Source organism: Onychostruthus taczanowskii, unplaced genomic scaffold (genome assembly GCF_017590055.1).
Source record: "Onychostruthus taczanowskii isolate IOZ18803 unplaced genomic scaffold, ASM1759005v1 scaffold15, whole genome shotgun sequence".
Taxonomy (NCBI): Eukaryota; Metazoa; Chordata; class Aves; order Passeriformes; family Passeridae; genus Onychostruthus; species Onychostruthus taczanowskii.
In genome coordinates, this window is record NW_024498685.1 from 10816746 (window position 1) to 10832965 (window position 16220).

Consider the following 16220-nt stretch of genomic DNA (forward strand, 5'->3'; position numbering starts at 1 on the left):
CTTGTGTGCATCAGTTTATGCCCATTGCCTCTTCTCCTATTGCTCGGTACCACAGAGCAGAGCCTGCCTTTATCTTCTTAGCACCTCCCTTTAGGCATTTATACACATTAAAGAGTCTCAGTCGTCTCTTCCTAAGGTTGAACAGACCTCAGCCTTTCCTGGTTAGAGATGCTCCAGCCCCACAACCATCCAGCCGTCCATGCCCTCCTGCAGCCGTGACTACACGTCCCGGCGGCCCGCGGGGCCGGGGATGCTCACCGGGGCGGCCTTTCCGCTGCCGGGCGGCTCCATCCCGGCTTTCCGGTGCCTGCCCGAGCGGAGCGGAGCCGGGCCCCGGCGGGGGCTGTGGCGGCGCTGGAGCCGGAGGCTGAGCCGGAGCCGTGTGGGGCCGGGCAGAGCCCTCCCGCCGGCGCCATGAGGGCCGAGCCGCCCGCCTGGGCGCAGGCGGCCGCGCTGCTGGAGGAGGCGGCGGATCTGCTGGTGCTGCACCGCGACTTCGCCGCCGCCGTGGAGCGGTGCGAGGCGGGCTGCGACAGCCTGGGCCCCGGCCCCGGCCCCGGCCCCTGCCCCGGCCCCGGCCACGAGAGGTGCGAGCGGTGCTGAGGGGCCGGGGTGGCGCTGGGAAGCTGCTCAATGCCGCCTCAGCGCCGGGCTGGCTTGGAACTTCAGGCCATGGCTGCACTGCTTCGGGGTTTCTTTTAGCCCTGTCGGTATTAAAGTGTTTCATTTGTGCGTTTTTGAGGGAAGTGGGGTGTGCCCAGGAGCCTTCCCTTCGTTCTATCAGAGATGCAGCACAGCGCATATCCTTGGAGGTCGAATTGGCCTTTTGATAGGGGACAAGTAGAGGGGAAGCAGAAAACTGTGTGGTTCCTGGGCTGCACTGGAGCTCGCTGGAGGGGATGCAAGGGGAAATGTGGTTGTAAGAAGCACTTATTTAGGTGTCTGTTCCTTACCAGTTTTGCAGAAGTGAAATGCTCCCTTTGTGTTGTGGGGATTCAGGCGCTGGCCGAGATGAACCGGTGGAGAGAAGTTCTGTCTTGGGTCCTACAGTACTACCATGCCCCAGAACATCTGCCTCCAAAAGTTCTGGAGTTGTGGTGAGTTTCTCTCTGTTGCTATCAGATATACACACGGGTTTAGGTTTAACTGCAGGCCAGGCTTGGGTATTGGGTGATGTTTTCCCTTTGTGTGGTGTGAGTGAGATCTGGGACAGGCCTGTTCTATGTGTGCTGGAGCAAGATTGCTTTGCATGGTGATCAAGTCTAAAAGGGGTGATGCTGAGAGAGTAACATCAATACCTCAGAGTACCTGTTGTCTGCCTCAGAATTGTCTGTGCTTTGATATTGACCCTGATTGATACCTCATGAGAGCTGCTTGTGCATAATAGCTGGCAGTGATGCCAGCTTCCACAGAGACTCAGTGTTTTCTCCTACTTCTCCCTTGCACCTCAGCATCCTGCTGTACAGCAAAGTGAGAGAGCCGCAGGTGATGCTGGAGGTCGGCAGCAGCTGGCTGAGAGCCCACGCCAACCAGAGTCTCCCGGAGTTCGGCTCGCTGCTGGAGCTGTACCTGGCGCAGGTGCTGCTGCCGCTGGGGCGCTTCGAGGGCGCGGAGGAGCTGGTGCGGGGCTGTGCCGTGCCTGACAGCGAGCAGCAGCTGCAGCTCCTGGGCACCATCGGCCAGAGCCGCCGTCGCTGGACTCAGCGCGAGGAGACGCGCTCGGCCGCTGAGGAGCAGCAAGACCCGGCCACAGAAACTCTTCTGGGTGGGCTTTCCCTCTGTGGTTTGTGCTCCTTTCTTACGGTTTCATTTCAAGTTGGTCCCTTAGTGGCAAAAGATAGTAAATATTAAGAATATTGCCATGATGAACAGGCCATGAGGGAGTCCTGTTGTGTATCACAGCAGGAAATAAAAGACTTAGTGATACCTTTGCTGAGAATTGCAAAGCATATTTAGTCTCTGCTAGCATCAGGAGATGACAATTAATGCCCAGGATCAAAAGTTTGGGGTTTTGTTTTTTTTTTTTTTTTTAAGTAAAAAAAGGAAAACTAAGACTACCTGGCAATCCTTTAAGGGTATGTTTTGTTGGCTGTATGTACAGTTTGTTTCATTTCCATTTACAGTTGAGTCCAAGTAGAACAAAGCCTACCTAGCAATTAAAATACTGCTTCTTCTCCAGAGCTGTAAATCATTGGATGTTTTCTGCCAGGACAGAAGCTGGCACTACTGTGGTTTAAGATCATATTGTAGTAAAGTAGATGCCTAAAAAAGAAGTATAATGAAGTGTATTACAAAATTGTTCTGCTTCTTTTTTGTATAAAAAAACCAAACCAAACCCAACTCTCATGCAATCAGACTTCCAGTACCTTAGTTTCTTATTGGCTACATCTGTGTGATTACTTTTTAAACTTTACTTTGCCCTAACAGCCTTTCTGTTCTTGTTTTCCAGGAGTGCTGTCCCAAAAGCTCCTGACCATGCTGACATTGCTACGTAGAGCACTGAGGTCCATGTCAAACCACTTCTATTTACTTCCTTACAAGAAGATGCTCTTGGCTACTTTTTTGCTGTACCTGGTGGTGGTGAGATTAGACCCAGGTACAGGATTAAGATTTCCAATTTTAAAAATTCCATTATGGTTATGGAGAAGAAATGAGTTGTTTTTAATAAATTTGGTCTGTGTAAATGTCTCAGGAAGACAAAAATATGGGTGACTAGGAATTTAATGTGTTTAATGTTTCCAGTTGAAGTGCATGTAGAAAGATGAAGCTCCACAAATGCCAGTTTGCTGCAAACTCTTTCCAGCAGCCAAGGTACAGACTGTGAGAGGCAGGCAGAGCTGTCCTAGATTCAGCCTTTTCCTCATCGAAGGAAGGAACAGAACTAGGTTTTTATTAATTCTAGCTGGGGGTAGTTCTTTCTTAATATGTTCAGTGTGTGTTAGTTTTACCAAATTAGTTTTACCAAGTCAGTTTTACCTTTTTGTTCTGCTTTGCAGCTTCTCCCACGTCACTGCCGTTCATTTACAAACTGGTCCAGCTCTTCAGGCAGGCTTGGGCAGCTGTGCTTTCTCCAGTCCATAGGCCTCCCCTTCGAGACTAAGTGTCTTCCTCCACTGAAAGTGTCACCTTGTCTTGACTGAAAGTGTCACCAGGCTCTTCAGGGGCTGTTCAAATCTGGGGTGTGGACTCCTGGAATTTCTTCGGACAGGGAATGGTGTATGAATTTTGAAGCCACAGCAAGTATTCCTGACATTTTGCTTGGTTCATCACTAGGGTACAGCCACTCCTTCCATACCTACAACTGAATAAGAATCTAAGAATCCTCCTTTTCAAACACTTTGCTTTGGATGTCTCTTGAGTGAGGGTTGTGTAGCCAGTTATGAACTATGGAAGAAGTTCTCATCTTTGCAAATGCTCAGCAGTTCGCTGAACAAGTGCAATTCCTGGAGGACAGTGATTAGGGGAATATCCTGTTTTCCCTGAAGACATCTGAAAAGCTCATTTCCTGCAGCATGGGATTTAGGACAAGCACATGGAAGAAAAACACTGTAGAAATTAAAGCCTATTACATTTTGAAAGCCATGGTTTCTCTTGTGACTGATGCCTCTTTGGAGAGGCACACTGGATTTTAATCATATTTAAGCCAGAAAGATGAGGGGGTGGGCCACAAAGACTACAAAGACTGTTGTGTTGTATCTACTCTTCTTAAATGCAAATTACAGCACTCAGTGCTTGCCTGATGCATACTCATTCCTAGAAGCACTTTGTAGTGGTGGTAAGAAAATAGACTTATTTTTTAAAATTATATTCTATATTATTGTCTAGTTGAACAACTGAAGTTGTTGCTTTGTTTTGCTCTTTCCCTACCTCTTGCTTTGTTTATGTAGATGTCAAAAAAATCTCTCTGTCTATCTAGAATTGCTCCCCAAGTCCCCAGTATCCAAAGTTCTGGGTTAGATGGGAGTCATGTACCAATGCTCTGTCATTCAGAACAAAAGGGGTTTTTTTATAGAAAGAGATACTTCTCTGACATCACAAAACTTTCCCCAGATCAGTGGCAAGAAAATTGTACACCTGCAGGTCTGTCACAACACCAACTCCATTTCTGACCACTGGAGGCAGAAATTGGAGCTTTGGGGTGGAATGTTAATTTCTCCTCCATCCATTCATCCATCTATCATCAACTAAAAGGTGAATTGCAAGGAAGGAGCACTAATTTAACAAAATACTGCTTTTAAACTGTTGTGTGCAGGAGGGGACAAGTTAAAAGTGAGAAGCCAAGGGCAAATTTGCCTCTGTCATCCCAGCACCTGTGCCAAAAGGGTGCAAACTCACTGATGTCAGCCCAAACTACAAAATGTTGTCAGAGCAGCCTTTTTGGTGGGACCACACCAAGGCCATGAGAAGCAGCCAGTGTAGATCCCAGTGTGGTGTCTTACAGCAGTAGTGCCCTTTGTCTCTAGCAATAGCCATACTCCCAGCTGTGTTTTCTTCACACAGGGTGTGCTGGTGCCCTCAGACTGTGATCTGTTGCTTTGCTCCCTACTGGGGCACTGTGCAAACAGTCCCATCTTCACTACTAGAAACAGTTGTCTGTTTCATCTTAAATTATCCCAAACAGAGCTACACCCCAGCATTACTGTCAGACAAACTCAGGTTATTCGTGAGGGTAATAATGACCTTGCCTAGTTGTCTCAAGAGATTTTAAAACCCAAAGCAATTCCATATGACTCCCCAAAGTTTTTGTCTCTGCCAGGACTCTACACCAGATGAAGCAGCCCATAGCTTTTCCATATAAAAAAGTAATTTTTTATATACTCTGCACACCCAGGGAAGAGCAGCCTTTGATATTGCTGAATGGTTCCTGTAATCCAGCTGTAAGTGTAGTTACAACACTGAAACCAACCCTTGATGTGAAATCAGGTGGAATGAAACACAGAAGCTCTGTCTGGAGCTGAGCTCTTCCAAGAAATAACCAGGATCAGTCCTCTGTCCCCCTCCTTTGCAAAGCCTCAGGTTAAGTCCTTTGTAAGCCAGTTAATGAAATGGCAAACTTCACTCTGAAGTCAGGCCAAATTCTTATCAAAGTGACTGCTAGGTAATGAACAAGTTTTGCTGTAGTCTTCTGGCATCATTTTTAGTTTGATGGCAGAGATGCTGTTCTGGAGGTTGGTTTGGACCAGTGGTTTCAGCAGACCATACATAGCTTTTAGAATGCTGTTAAGTGTCCTTTACGAGGACTTTTAACATTCAACTTTATTTTAAGTGTAGGTTGGTAACCTTGACTTTATTGGAGTACTACTGATAAAGAATTTATATTGTTTTAAATTCATAATGAGAGAGCAAGAAGGCAGAAATAAGCTATCAGGGTTTTTTTGCAATTAATGCTAAAACTGCAGTATCTAATTTTTATAATAAAGTGACTACTGATTTACCTCTGTAGAGTTGCTTGTTTGTGCTGTGATTGAGTATATGAAAAAAAGGTGTTTATTGTATTGATACACTACAAAGTATATCAAAGTTGTCAGGAATTGTTTCACATTGTTTCATCGTTTCACCATGTTTGAATTAAGCAGAGAATGTCCTCAATGTGAATCTGATGAGACCTAATCCACTGATGATGTTGGTAGAGTGTAAGTCTGCATTTTGGCATGGCCAAGACCAATACTACCAAGAATAAAGTAGCTGGTATTCATCATTATTAGATGAATGTATCTTTATATTAGAGCTAACTACAGTTCTGACCTTACTGTGTTAGGGGGAAAAACTCTGCAAATTAAAAGTAGATAGCAGAGTTCTCTGTTTCAGGGATAATTCCTGAAAACCAGTATTTTATCAATGTAGCAGTATTAACAGGTGTTAATTACTAGACTTGGGAAGTTCAGAAATCCTGAAATGAAATGCTGCTGGTTCTCCCAGCAGGTGGCAACAAACTAACAGAAAACAATTATACAGGGAACACCAGGAAAGTGTTTAAATCTTCATTCACTTACTGAGGAAGGTATTAGAACCTGTGGGAAATGCAAAGACTTACATGTCCCAAATAAAAAGGAAAAGAGGATTTTGTGTGATCACCTAAGAACTTACTAAGAGTGCACTGTTTTTTACCATGGCATAATAATGTTCTAGAATAATCCATGATTCTGCCACTGCTGGTGAGTCATTTAGGTAAGCAGCCTGTAGGGAGGGAGTGATGTACATCCAGTAAAGGAGAAAAAGCATTTAACTGTCCTTCATTGGCCTCTTGATGTGTTTCAATCTCCAGCATATTGAATTAGGGGAAGAAGGAGAAATCACATCCCATTCAGGGTGATGGAGCCCTGCAGTCCTGGTTGTATCTGAACACCTGCCTGCCCATGGGAAGTGTGAATCCACTCCTTGGTTTGCTTTGCTTGTGTGCACAACTTTTGCTTTGTGTGTTAAACTATATCTCAAGCCACAGGTTCTCCCTGGCTCTTCTGATCCAGTGCTCAGTTGCCAGCTGGGGTTAAACCAGTACAACAGTACTTCTGAGTTCTAGATTATTCAAAAATGCCATTTTCAGAGATGTGTCTATCTTTAATTAGAGAAAAAGGCTTTAGGTTTCATATGGCAGCTCACCACCTGCCCACTTACTTTCCAAGAATCCAGATCCAGGCCATATCTGCCTCATGTCTCTGTGGTCTCCCACTGGCACAGAAAATGCCACAAAGGACTGTTGCAAATAATTTAGTAATTCACAGACCTCTTTTGGATTTTGTCACTGCTGGATCTGACACATTGACTCAAAGCGTGCCTAAGAGGTTTTGGGTGGTGGACTGCTCAAAGTATTTGCTGTGAGAGTTTTTCCTGGCTCTCTGAAGCTGTGAGCATTATTACCATTTCAGATTGTCCAGAGCACCAGAGCTTTTCTGGGATGTTACCACTTCCACTAGAAAAAGAACACTAGAGCAACCTATTCCTTAGTCTCAAACCATCAAAAATCTGATGGTTTTCTGAAGAACTCTCAGATTCAGCTTACGCAAAGCAGCAGATGGAATTTATAATGGAAATTCTTTGTTAAAAACCAATTATGGCTCCAAAAATTATGTGGCTTTTCCCAGCCAAAGTCAAAGAGTAATGGTTTGCAGGTCTATGTAAAGAACAGCAAAATGAAGACTATACAAAGTGAGTTTATAAAAACCAGTATGAACTAGTTCTCGCTGTTAAAATGTAGGTGTTAAAGAAGATATTTCTATGCTGGTTGCCAACAGTGGCAGAACAATCTATTATTATCATCATGTCAGAGTAGACTAATCTACATTTTAGGAATTGTCTATTTAATGTCTGCGGATTAAACATCATCATAAACAGTACATTTATAAAATCAGGGGATACATGATGCAGATTCAAGCAATTAAGTGTGCCTTCCTCTTCGTTACTTAAGGGTTGCAACCATGAGGATTTCTCTACTGAGAGAAGCTGCTGCTTTCCAGTGGTGAACAGTGCAGAAGGAGCAAAGTGGAGGAGGCGACTGCACTAGTTTGGTGTCAGAATGTTGGGGTGATGCCTCCAGATCTGTCCTGCAATAAGAATCAAATTTCTTTCTGTGCTTGGGCAGAGAAGTGAGAGTCTGTACTGAAAGCTGTCCCATACTGCTGACAGCCTGGATGACTGCACATGGAAAGAGAAGTAATAGAAGTAAATTGAGATGTTAATAGAAAAGCCAGGAGATCATTTAAAAGCGCTAGTAGAGCACACTTAAGAATGGTAGTTATGTTCACTTTCCAGATCTCATTTTTGGCTTTCTTTCCTATCCTTCTCTTTTCCATTCGTTTGCTCTCTTATGCCTTCTGTACTGGAATTCAGGTGTGATTTTCATCTACAGAAGTTTGTGCTGGGGAACTGGGACGGCGTGTGATGTAAAACCCCGAGGTGTGAGAAAGCACAGTGTACAACGTGTTACGTGGCCACACTCCAAAGCAGTAAGTGTGCCAGCCCTGTTTGCACTGAGTTTGCAGCCTGGGGTGTCTGTGAGCCCGGGCTCTGTGGGTGGATTTGCACAGGAGGGTGCTGCAGGCAGCAGGGTGACCTCGTCCCGCGGCGCTGTGACGCTGAAGCGCAGCAGCAGGTGCTGGGGACGGGCCCTGGGTGCCTCCTGCCCTGCAGCCCAGAGCCAGGCTCCAGCACAGACCTGCCACCAGTGACCCCAAAGGGAGGGAAACCCCTCTGGAGACACCATGGTAAGGGGGATGGGGGAGCACCGGGCACATGGGGACTGGGGGGCTGTGGGTGAGGGAAGGCAGAGGGGTCTGCTGTCGTTATCAGTGGGTTTTGCCACTGAGCCCTGATCTCACACACCACTCACCACGTAAGAAAATGGGAAAGGAGTGCAGAAAATCTCACTGAAGCATTACTGCATTGTTTCTTCAGAGAGTTCCTAACTAGTGGGATTATAAGATAAATTAGATGTGGAGTCTTGGCTGCTTGGTACTTTCTGTTGTGACCATATTTTCTCAACACCAGTTCATTTCCATGCAAGACAATTTTTTTTAGATATAAACCAAAAGATGTATTTACCATTGTGTCTGTTTCAAATTAATTTAGCCCCAATGGCTATACTGTCCGTAGCTATACAGGGTATGTGTGTGTGTTTCTGGAGTCCATTAATCTTTTTATATATGTATGTGTTTAAGTAAGTTAAAAAATGCCCTTTGTTTTTAAGTTTTGCTGGTTTGTTATAAATTCGTAGAAATCTCTCAAAACCTCTTAGAATGTGAAAAAATCCATTTCACCTTGTATCCTGGTATATCTCTAGCACTGAGTCTAATTTTGGTGCAGAGGAAGAACTTTCTGCCAGCTCATCTCACAGGCAAAATACTTCCACAGGCTTCCCAGACCTAGGGAAGTGAGCGTGTTTGTGGAGAGCTGGAAGACTAAAGTTCTCCTTTTGCAGTAAATCCTGGAGCCACTTTGGTTTTTTTTAAGAGTTAAAGCTGTCCCAAAGGTTTAGTTTCACAAAGTCCTTTCTACTGTTTCTTTGTTAGACCTGTCCTGGGTCATTAGTGGTGGGATGTGAAACATGAGTTTGGAATAGGCTCCAAATTCAAATATCACGTAAAGATCAGTTTACTCTGACTGCGACGCTGAAGAAGGCCCACCCTCTTCCCTACTAAAAGTCTGGCATGTATTTTAATGCTGTTCACTATGCAAAGTCAGAAACCTCTTTTTCACTGTCTTCTCTCTTTGGCAGAATATTTCCAAATTACTGCTGGGAAAGGAGAAGATGAAATGGCTCAAAAAGCAGGGTTGAGATGTGGTTTCAAACTAGTGCAGCTGAAAACTAAGTCTGAAATTCTTCAACTAGAGTCATATATAAAGTTTTACAATACTAACTTGCTAAGGCAGCATTCACTTGTTCCATCTGTGAAAAAACAGACCAATTCCTCTACAGACCTGAAGAAATGAGCAAAGCAGCTCTTTAGGTTTAAAATACCGCTTGACTTGTAATTGTAGTTTTGCTTTAAAATATATTGTTTTTAAAAGCCAGCTGGCCTCATTGCTGTGTTTGAAAAGAAACTCTTATTTTTCTTGCTGCCTGCCAGCCTCACAGATTCACACTGGGATTTGAAAGAAAAGGCAGGAGCCTGCTCTGTGGAAAGTCAGCATTAATTGAATTCTCTAAGCCCAAATATGCCTTCAGTGTCTCCTGAGTAATCCTCCAGATTGCAACACACTGATTTCTGGAGCCCCATTGTCACTCAAATAACTCAGAGACTTCTGCCCAACTCAGTTGACAAAGACAGGGTTGTGCAAGTACACTTGAGAGCACATGCATTTCCAGAGTCAGCAGAAATTTTCAGCTTAGAAATGAGTACTGAATAAAAATAATTTATTTCGTTGAATGAAAGATTTAAATAGAGCTTTCATGTTCATCTGAATGTCTGGGGATGACTAGCTGGGGCAGTGATGACTTGAAATTCTAGTTGCTTCAGAAAAAATTTCTTCAGTTATGTTTCTTACACACAAATTTGTGTCAATTTGAAGAATTGAAAGAAAAGAAAACACTGCTCCAGAGATGTTGCTGGTCACACATTGTGACTGAAAATTTAGTTTTTGGGGAGGATACATTTAATTCTCAGGTCACAGAATAATTTTGCTGGGTAAGCAGTTACAGAATTTAATTTTTTTAAAAATTAACTGGTCAAATCTGATAGTGCCATTGGTTATCTCTAAATGCAATATTACAAAACAAGAATGAGTGAGGACCATCCTCTGCCCTTAAAGCCAGGCCTGCTTCACAGCTGGGCATCTCAGTTCTCCTTCCCTCTCCAGAGCCTGGCAGTGGTCAGTGAGCTGCTCACTGGAAACCATTCTTGACAATGAGTTCTTTTCTGCATGGTGCCCAAGCATTGTCGAAAAATATTAACCGGCCTAAGACAAAACTCTGCCAATTTTTTTGAATTATCAATCAGCACAGGAGATCACAGGCCAGCGTTCAGTACTATGACCTGACTTTTTCTTACTCCCTAGTATAGACAGGGCCCTGGGGATCACAAAAACAGAGCTCAGGCAGCTTTAATTGCTCCAAAGCAGAAACCAAATCTGAAAAAAATCCACATGCCTGAAACCACTCTCTCCTCAAAAAAAATGCCTTTCACTACACCCAGTGTTGCAATTGCTGGGACTAACCCAGAAGTATTTGCTTTATAATTGTTTGTGAATTTATGAAATCCAGCAGCAGAGCCTTTTAAAAGCAGTACTTTTAAGTGTATTTTGGAGCAATTGACAGCTGCCTACTTTAGCCTGGTGCTACACAGTTTTCTCTTCCTGGCTGCCACAGAAACAAAGCTGGGAATCATGCAAATACACTTTACTGCAATGGCACTGCCTGACAAGCAGTGGACCCGTGATGTAAAATTAATGGCTGCTCAGGAGCTGGAAGGAACATTTGTTTTGACCAAGAAAATCTGGAGTAATTGAAAGCAGCTCTTCCAAGTTTCCACACTAGCCTGCTCTCAGAGGGTAGAAGGATCAAAAGACATCATCTGCCTCGGGTTACACAAGGGGGAAGGATGCCACATGGCTGTGTCAGGTTCCAGCCAGGGGTAAAAATAAACTAAACTGGGATGTGCTCCTCAGCAGGGCCAATCCAGGAAGAAAGGTGGGGTTTGTGTAACTGAAATTAATTTTTCCTGACTGTTTTAATGTACTTCTGTAGTAGAGCACGCAGATCTCAGTTTTTTAAAGAACTGTCCCAGTATCTGGCATGTGCATGAGCAGTCTCATTGTGGTCATGGGGCTGAACAACCAAATTAACAGCTGACAATTCAGATATTCTGGAAGAGCAATACACAGGGAAAAGGCAACCACCAGGAATAAGGAGGGCTAAAACACACTGATTTTTCTGACCCTGCTCTCCTCTCTCCCCTCAGCGTGAGTGCATCTCTGTTCACGTTGGCCAGGCTGGAGTGCAGATAGGAAATGCGTGCTGGGAACTCTTCTGCCTGGAGCACGGCATTCAGCCCGACGGCACCTTCAAGGACCTGCAGGACAAACTCAGCTCTGATGACTCCTTCACCACATTCTTCAACGAAACAGCCACTGGGAAGCACGTGCCACGGGCTGTAATGGTGGACTTGGAACCAACTGTGGTAGGTCAGTACAGAAATAAACCTGCAAAATGAGCTTGATTTTCCTCATATCACCATGCTGTGCCTCCAGTCTTCACTGGCACAAAGTGGCCCTTTGCACCTCGGGCTACCACTAGAGAGCATGGTGACACAAAAAAAAAATCAATTTTCTGTGACACAGGACGCCAGAATCTGTCACAGGTGTTACAAACACTGGAACGAGAGGATCCCCAGCAGTTTAATGGTTGGTACATCTGGCGTGTACAACTTCTCTTTGCATCAATATTGGGGGTTGTTTATCATGACACTTTTGCCGTTCAAATTCTGCTTTTCTTCAGTTTGGATTTAAAGCAGGAGCCTGATCGCTGCCCTCCAATAATAGAATGTCTATAAATTGGGACACCTGAATGTCACATTCACATTTTCTGAAAAATCCCTTCGCCCAGGATTTTTCTCCTGGGAAGCTGAGAAGCCTCAGAGAAAAAGGAAAACAATAATTATCTGATTTGCTTCCTGTGTTTTGCTCCTTTGGAATGTGTTTGGACATTGTTTACCCACAGGTGATTGTTTCATTGGTTTCTGCTGTGGGTTGATTTGACTCAATGGCCAATTGGGGCTCTGGAAAGAGTCACGAGTTTTCATTATTATCTTTTTAGCCTTCTGTAAGTATCCTTTCTGTATTCTTTAGTATAGTATAGTTTACTATTCTTTAATATAATACAGTATCATAAAATAATAAATTAGCCTTCTGAGAACATGGAGTCAGATTCACCATTCCTTCCTTTGTCTGGGGATCCCTGTAAATACAATACCTGAATTTCTTCACACTGTTTTTTCTGGGGACTTGTCACCAACAAGCTCATGAGAAGATAAGTGGCTGGACTGAAGATGCACAACAAATCAAACAAATGCAACAATGAAGAAATGCTCAGGAGACATTTCCCTTCTCCATCAGCATCTGTTTTTTGGCATCATGAGCTTCTGTGACTGACAGCATCCACTGATGCCAACAACAACCCAAATTTGTTGGCACTGGAGCATATTCTTACAATTTCTCTTTCTTCTTCAGATGAAGTACGGGCTGGCACCTTCCGAGAACTTTTTCACCCAGAACAGCTGATCACTGGAAAGGAAGATGCAGCCAATAATTACGCCCGTGGCCACTACACCATTGGCAAGGAAAGCATTGATATGGTGCTGGATCGTGTCCGTAAGCTGGTAAGTCCCAGTAGCTCTGAAACAGCAGTTTGGACTCTGCAGAAGAAAGAAGGGCAGAACTAACAGCTTGTTAATTGCAAATGATTCCAATGGTTCAGCAAAGAGATTGCAAGTCATACAGATGGTATCTTGGACATGGTATAGAAGAGAGAAGCCCCGTAGTTCACTTCATAGTTCACTTCCCAGCTGCTTTTTTATAAAGTGGTTATGAATATGTAATTTTTAATTATTAGCACAGCCCTTCAGCACCAATACTGATACTGAAGGGCGGATTATGCAGATGTACGTCGCTGGTTTCAGCTAGAGTAAGAGAGCAGTGTGAAGTTCAGACAGAGAGAGGCCTAGACAGATCCCTATGTCTTAAGTTGAGAGAGTGAGGAAAGTAAAGGTTGGAACTATCACCAGCCCTTTCCCAGGAAATCTTGACATGAAATCTATGCTGTATACTGCCTATGACTGCTCGCTCCTTCAGCTCAGGAGAAGCTCACATAGCAAAGTCTTTTCCTCCTCTTTCAGCCGCTGCTGTTTCACTTTCTCTTTTGCTTTCTAGACCGATGCCTGCTCTGGGCTGCAAGGATTCCTGATCTTCCACAGCTTTGGTGGCGGTACCGGCTCTGGATTTACCTCCCTGCTGATGGAACGCCTCTCTGTGGATTACGGAAAGAAGTCCAAACTGGAATTCGCCATCTACCCAGCCCCTCAGGTCTCCACTGCTGTGGTGGAACCCTACAACTCCATCCTGACCACGCACACCACGCTGGAGCACTCGGACTGCGCCTTCATGGTGGACAACGAGGCCATCTACGACATCTGTCGCCGCAACCTGGCCATCGAGCGCCCCACCTACACCAACCTGAACCGCCTGATCAGCCAGATCGTGTCCTCCATCACCGCCTCGCTGCGCTTCGACGGCGCCCTCAACGTGGACCTGACGGAGTTCCAGACCAACCTGGTGCCCTACCCGCGGATCCACTTCCCGCTGGTCACCTACGCGCCCATCATCTCCTCGGACAGGGCGCACCACGAGCAGCTCTCGGTGGCCGAGATCACCAATGCCTGCTTCGAGCCCAACAACCAGATGGTGAAGTGTGACCCGAGGCACGGCAAGTACATGGCCTGCTGCATGCTCTACCGCGGCGACGTCGTCCCCAAGGACGTCAACGTAGCCATTGCTGCCATCAAGACCAAGAGAACCATCCAGTTTGTCGACTGGTGTCCAACCGGCTTCAAGGTGAGTAGGGCTGGCACAAGCTTCTCTTGAGTGTTGAAAGGGGAGGTTCAGTCTAGTAGAAAACTTGTATTCTTAAAGTTTTCTAGCAGAAAACATGTATTTTTAAAGTTTTCTAGCAGAAAAATTATATTCGTAAAGTTTTCTAGCAGAAAACTTGTATTCTTAAAGTTTTCTAGCAGAAAACTTGTATTCTTAAAGTTTTCTAGCAGAAAACTTGTATTTGTAAAAGTTTTCTAGCAGAAAACTTGTATTCTTAAAATTTTCTAATAGAAAACATGTATTTTTAATGTTTTGTATCAGAAAACTTGTATTCTTTAGGTATTCTAGCAGAAAACTTGTATTTTGGAAGTTTTCTAGCAGAAAACTTGTATTTAAAGTTTTCTATCTTGCCTATTTCTCCTATATCCCCCAGAATATGGGGGAATATAGATATTTCCCAATGAACATAAGGATGCTTTTACATAAAATGTGTCTTTTCTCCTTTGGACATCCCATTACATATTTAAATAAATGAAAGTTCAAAGTGTGTATGGGTTAAAATTGAAAGAAGTTTTAATTTCAGACCTGACCTCTGGAACAGCCAACGAGCGTCGCCTCTGAGGCACAATCTAAAATTGAGGAAATACCAAAGCTGATAAAATTAAAAAGGAAATGCTGATATTAGGGAATCTCTTAGTTAACCTAAAAATATTACACAGCCTCTCCCCACTGGTTACACAGCAGTGTCTGGAAATACATTTTCAACAATAATACAGACACTACCAGTGGAAAAGTATTTGTCATACAAACAGCTCCTTCAAAAATTAAAACCTCCAACTGGGAACCAACTTTTTAGGTTAGTTTCTACAGAGTATCTTGCAATAATACAGACATTACCAGCGGAAAAGTCATACAAAAACTCCTTCAAAAATGAAAACCTCCAACAGGGAACCAACTTTTTAGGTTAGTTTCTACAGAGTATCTTGGTGAAACTCTATGTTCAGTAGGTGTTAAGAAAGCTACTAACTGGTCAGTGTGCATTAAACAGTAGAATAGTAGACGTTAGAGCGTGTTTCGTGCTCTTTGACATTTGAAATGGCATTTGCCATCTGGCACCAGCATCTGTAACTTCACTCACCTTTCTTCAGCTCCTTGACTGCCTCCTGCTCCTGCTGTTGTCCAGCCTTCTCTCACATCCCTGTTTCCAGGTTGGGATCAACTACCAGCCTCCTACAGTGGTTCCTGGCGGAGACCTGGCCCAAGTTCAGCGGGCAGTCTGCATGCTGAGCAACACCACGGCCATCGCCGAGGCCTGGGCAAGGCTGGACCACAAGTTTGACCTGATGTACGCCAAGAGAGCTTTTGTGCACTGGTATGTGGGGGAAGGCATGGAGGAGGGAGAGTTTGCAGAGGCCCGAGAGGACCTGGCTGCCCTGGAAAAGGACTATGAAGAAGTGGGAACTGACTCGTTTGAAGAAGAGAATGATGGGGAGTGATTTTAAAATACATTTTGTTCCTGGTGAGCACAGAATTGTCTCCTGTACTGCATGTGTCAACAATTAGCTCAGATTTTCTGCACCTTGTAAACATAAATTTAGGAGAGGACATTTTTTATTACATAAATGACAGGCAAATTATCCTGTAAGATACAATCAGCTGTAGTAATGCCACACCATTCCCAGTGATGTAAAAAGACTTGCTCTCCCTTGCACACTTAATGTGAGCCTGTCTAAGCTCTAGTGAACATGAAAAACTCACTACATTCCACATAGGTCTTCCCAAAAAGCTGCAGAACCCTGCTTCCTGCTCCTGCATAAGAGCAGCAGAGCCAACAGGGACACCACAGACACCTGCCCAAGCCAGGATTCTGTGGAATCCACAGTCAGCTACGACACTCTGCGGGATATTTGAAAAGTCATGGCAGTCAGGTGAAGTCCCAGGGGACTGGAAAAGGATATTTGAAAAGTCATGGCAGTCATGGTGAAGTCCCAGGGGACTGGAAAAAGGGAAACATTGTTCCCAGTGTTAAAAAGGGCAGAAAGGAGGGTCCTGGTGGCTGCCAACCTCTTGGCCTCACCTCTGTGCCTGGGAAGTGCATGGAAAAACTCCTCCAAGAAGCTGTGCTAAGGCATAAGGAGGGCGGGTTTAACTGGATGCTCATGGAAAAATTAACTGGGCACTTAGGCATGAAGTACCTAGGT

General features: G+C 44.5%; 2 protein-coding genes across 4 annotated transcripts; both read left to right on the top strand.

Moving 5' to 3' along the window:
• The first annotated feature begins 317 nt into the window (after window positions 1-317).
• Window positions 318-7874, top strand: PEX26 (peroxisomal biogenesis factor 26). Of its 2 annotated transcripts, XR_005952220.1 has the most exons (6): window positions 318-587; window positions 957-1097; window positions 1452-1765; window positions 2450-2596; window positions 2997-3775; window positions 7828-7874. XR_005952220.1 is itself a non-coding variant. In XM_041398817.1 (5 exons), exons 1-5 carry the CDS (start codon window positions 415-417, stop codon window positions 3098-3100), a joined length of 879 nt encoding a protein of 292 aa, XP_041254751.1. In that variant the 5' UTR covers window positions 318-414; the 3' UTR covers window positions 3101-5667. The 2 variants fall into 2 exon arrangements, 1 of the variants encoding a protein (XP_041254751.1); XM_041398817.1 differs by lacking the exon at window positions 7828-7874 and having other exon boundaries at window positions 2997-5667.
• Window positions 7875-8049: 175 nt separating this feature from the next.
• Window positions 8050-15545, top strand: TUBA8 (tubulin alpha 8). Of its 2 annotated transcripts, none has more exons than XM_041398655.1 (5): window positions 8050-8201; window positions 11394-11616; window positions 12661-12809; window positions 13360-14040; window positions 15168-15545. In XM_041398655.1, exons 1-5 carry the CDS (start codon window positions 8199-8201, stop codon window positions 15513-15515), a joined length of 1404 nt encoding a protein of 467 aa, XP_041254589.1. In that variant the 5' UTR covers window positions 8050-8198; the 3' UTR covers window positions 15516-15545. The 2 variants fall into 2 exon arrangements, with proteins under 2 accessions (XP_041254589.1, XP_041254590.1); XM_041398656.1 differs by having other exon boundaries at window positions 15228-15545.
• The last annotated feature ends 675 nt before the right edge of the window (window positions 15546-16220 follow it).